The following is a 2,496-nucleotide window of genomic DNA, read 5'->3' on the forward strand; positions in this document are numbered from 1 at the left end:
GTTCTGCAGGTAGGCAGGTGCCCAGTGATTTGAAGGTCAGTTAACATTCTCTGTGCATATCTGGCTTCACATGTGCTAAACAAGTTGACCTCTGAGAGATAGCGATCAGACCCGGTGGCATCTCCTGCCAGAGGGTTTTTTTCAGCTTCTGTGACACTTTCATCTCCACAAAACCTGCTATTCCAGGTACTTCAGTGATTTCCATTCTTACAGAAGAGGAAAGAGATACAAGAAGTGAGGCGATTTCTTAGAATCACAGAGTTCTAAAGAGGCATTGAACCTCTGGGTCCAGCAACCCCCCCCCCCATTGTCAATCATTGCTTCACACTTCCTGTGCATATGGGGAAAGTGGAAGAGAGTCAGTCTAGCAAAGCAGATAAAAGCCAAGCGTGAGGTCAGGGAGTCAGGCATCTTCCTGAGCACCATTGCAGAGGAGAGGAGGACCTTGGCCTGGCACGAGCTGGTAACATTGCTTCTCATTTGGCATCCTGGTGCAGCTTTGGCAATGGAGCAAACTCAGCCTTTTTTTTTTTTTCTTTTTTGCTATTGTGCAGAGTAGATGATGTTATGTGACCTATTAGGTCTTTATCTGTTCTGCTGAGAAATCAATTGCTAACCACACTTATTCATTGGGGCACTTTGGAGCTCAATGAAGCAGGTGAGTACAGAGTCTGAGGGGTGGTACAGAGGACACTTGGGGCTTTGTTTTATTGGGAGAAGAGAAAGGACCACAGGCCAGCTGGCACTTACCACAAAGCATCAGGGGATGCAAGGCAGGGGAGGGGGCTGGCAATTTGTCTTGTGGCATTTGGTGTAACTAGTGAGATCTCTTATCCCACAGTGACCTCTCTCTCTCTCTTTTTCCCCCCTCTCTCTCTCCTCCACAGTGGTCATCACTATGAACACAACTTGGCACCAGCTGTCCTCCCCTGGCGACTACTGGCTTCACTTCTCCGTGTACCTCTTTGCCTTCTTGGTGGGGCTCCCCCTGAACCTGCTGGCTCTGGTCATCTTCGTGAGCAAGCTGCGACGTCATGCAGTGGCTGTGGACGTGCTCCTGCTCAACCTGACCATCTCGGACCTCATCCTCCTTCTCACCCTGACTTTCCGCATGGTGGAGGCAGCCAGTGGCATGCGCTGGCCTCTGCCCTACTTCCTCTGCCCTGTCTCAGGATACTTCTTCTTCGTCACCATCTATTTCACCTCCCTCTCTCTAGCAGCTGTGAGCATTGAGCGCTTCCTAAGCGTAGCCCGTCCAATCTGGTACCAGAGCCAGCCTAGGGTGAGACAGGCTGTCCTGGTCAGCTTGGCCTGCTGGCTGCTGGTTGGGATCCACTGTAGTGTGGTCTATATTGTGGGATTCTCTGGGAATACCACCCACAGCCAAGGAAGAAATGGCACCTGCTACATGGAATTTCGGAAAGACCAGCTTGCTCTTCTCCTGCCTGTCCGGTTGGAGGTAGCAGTGGTTCTTTTCGGGGTGCCCCTGGTTATTACAATTTATTGCTACAGTCACCTCATCTATTTGCTCAGCAAGGGATCCAGCCATCGCCGGAAGAGGAGGGTGACAGGGTTGGTGGTGGCCACACTGCTCAACTTCATCATCTTCTTCGGGCCCTACAACCTGTCCCACGTTGTGGGCTTTATCCAGGGTCGGAATCCCCCATGGAGAAGTTATGTGCTCCTTCTCAGCACCCTGAACTCCTGTATCGACCCTCTTGTCTACTACTTCTCCTCTTCTCAGTTCCAAGAGAATGTTCACAGGCTGCTACAGAGACTGTCTGAGGCTTGCAGACCCAGGAAGCAGCCAGACTGTGCAAAGCTAAATGAGATGATGGAAAAAGGGGTTACCATTTGCACTGGTTCAACCTAGAGAAAAATAGACTTAAGGAGGCTGTGGAGGGAATTAGGGGGAAGAGATACTAGATTGTTTCTTGCTTAGGCAAGATTGGAACTTAGAGTGACCAGCTGGGGACTCATGTGATGAGAGACAGGGTTATCAGTGTGATCTTTGCCCCCCTTGATGTCACACATGATGAGCGCCCCCCCCCCCATGGTCCACATCATTGGTTCACCCTGGGAGAGTGAAGACTGGAGAAATGAAATCCCCCATATTGCTTGAAGCCAAGGAAGAGTTAAGTGCTGTGTCTGGGGTGCCCCGTGACTCGGGACAGGGGATAGGGAGAGCCCTTCCTTGACAGCCAGAAGGTGAGAAGTGGGAATAGGACTTCAGGTCCAAAGGGACAGTCTCATGGGGACTTTCCCAAATAATTCATCTTCTTTTTTTGTTTTTGATTTTTGTTTCATACCCGGCAGCTCTAAGGGATTACTCTGGCTCTATGCTCAGAAATCACTCTTGGCAGGCTTGGGGGACCATATGGGATGCCAGGATCTGAACTACCATCCTTCTACATGCAAGGCAAATGCCCTACCTCCATGTTAACTCTTTGGCCCTAGTTTGCCTTCTTTAATAAATTCAGTTTGTTGGGGACATAT

The 2,496-nt window shown here is 50.2% G+C and overlaps 1 protein-coding gene across 1 annotated transcript; it reads left to right on the plus strand.

Moving 5' to 3' along the window:
- The first annotated feature begins 898 nt into the window (after positions 1 to 898).
- Positions 899 to 1,873, plus strand: LOC126028483 (free fatty acid receptor 3-like). The gene has a single exon (XM_049787454.1). It carries the CDS (start codon positions 899 to 901, stop codon positions 1,871 to 1,873), a length of 975 nt encoding a protein of 324 aa, XP_049643411.1.
- Positions 1,874 to 2,496: the final 623 nt, after the last annotated feature.

This window comes from Suncus etruscus, chromosome 14 (genome assembly GCF_024139225.1).
Source record: "Suncus etruscus isolate mSunEtr1 chromosome 14, mSunEtr1.pri.cur, whole genome shotgun sequence".
Classification (NCBI taxonomy): domain Eukaryota; kingdom Metazoa; phylum Chordata; class Mammalia; order Eulipotyphla; family Soricidae; genus Suncus; species Suncus etruscus.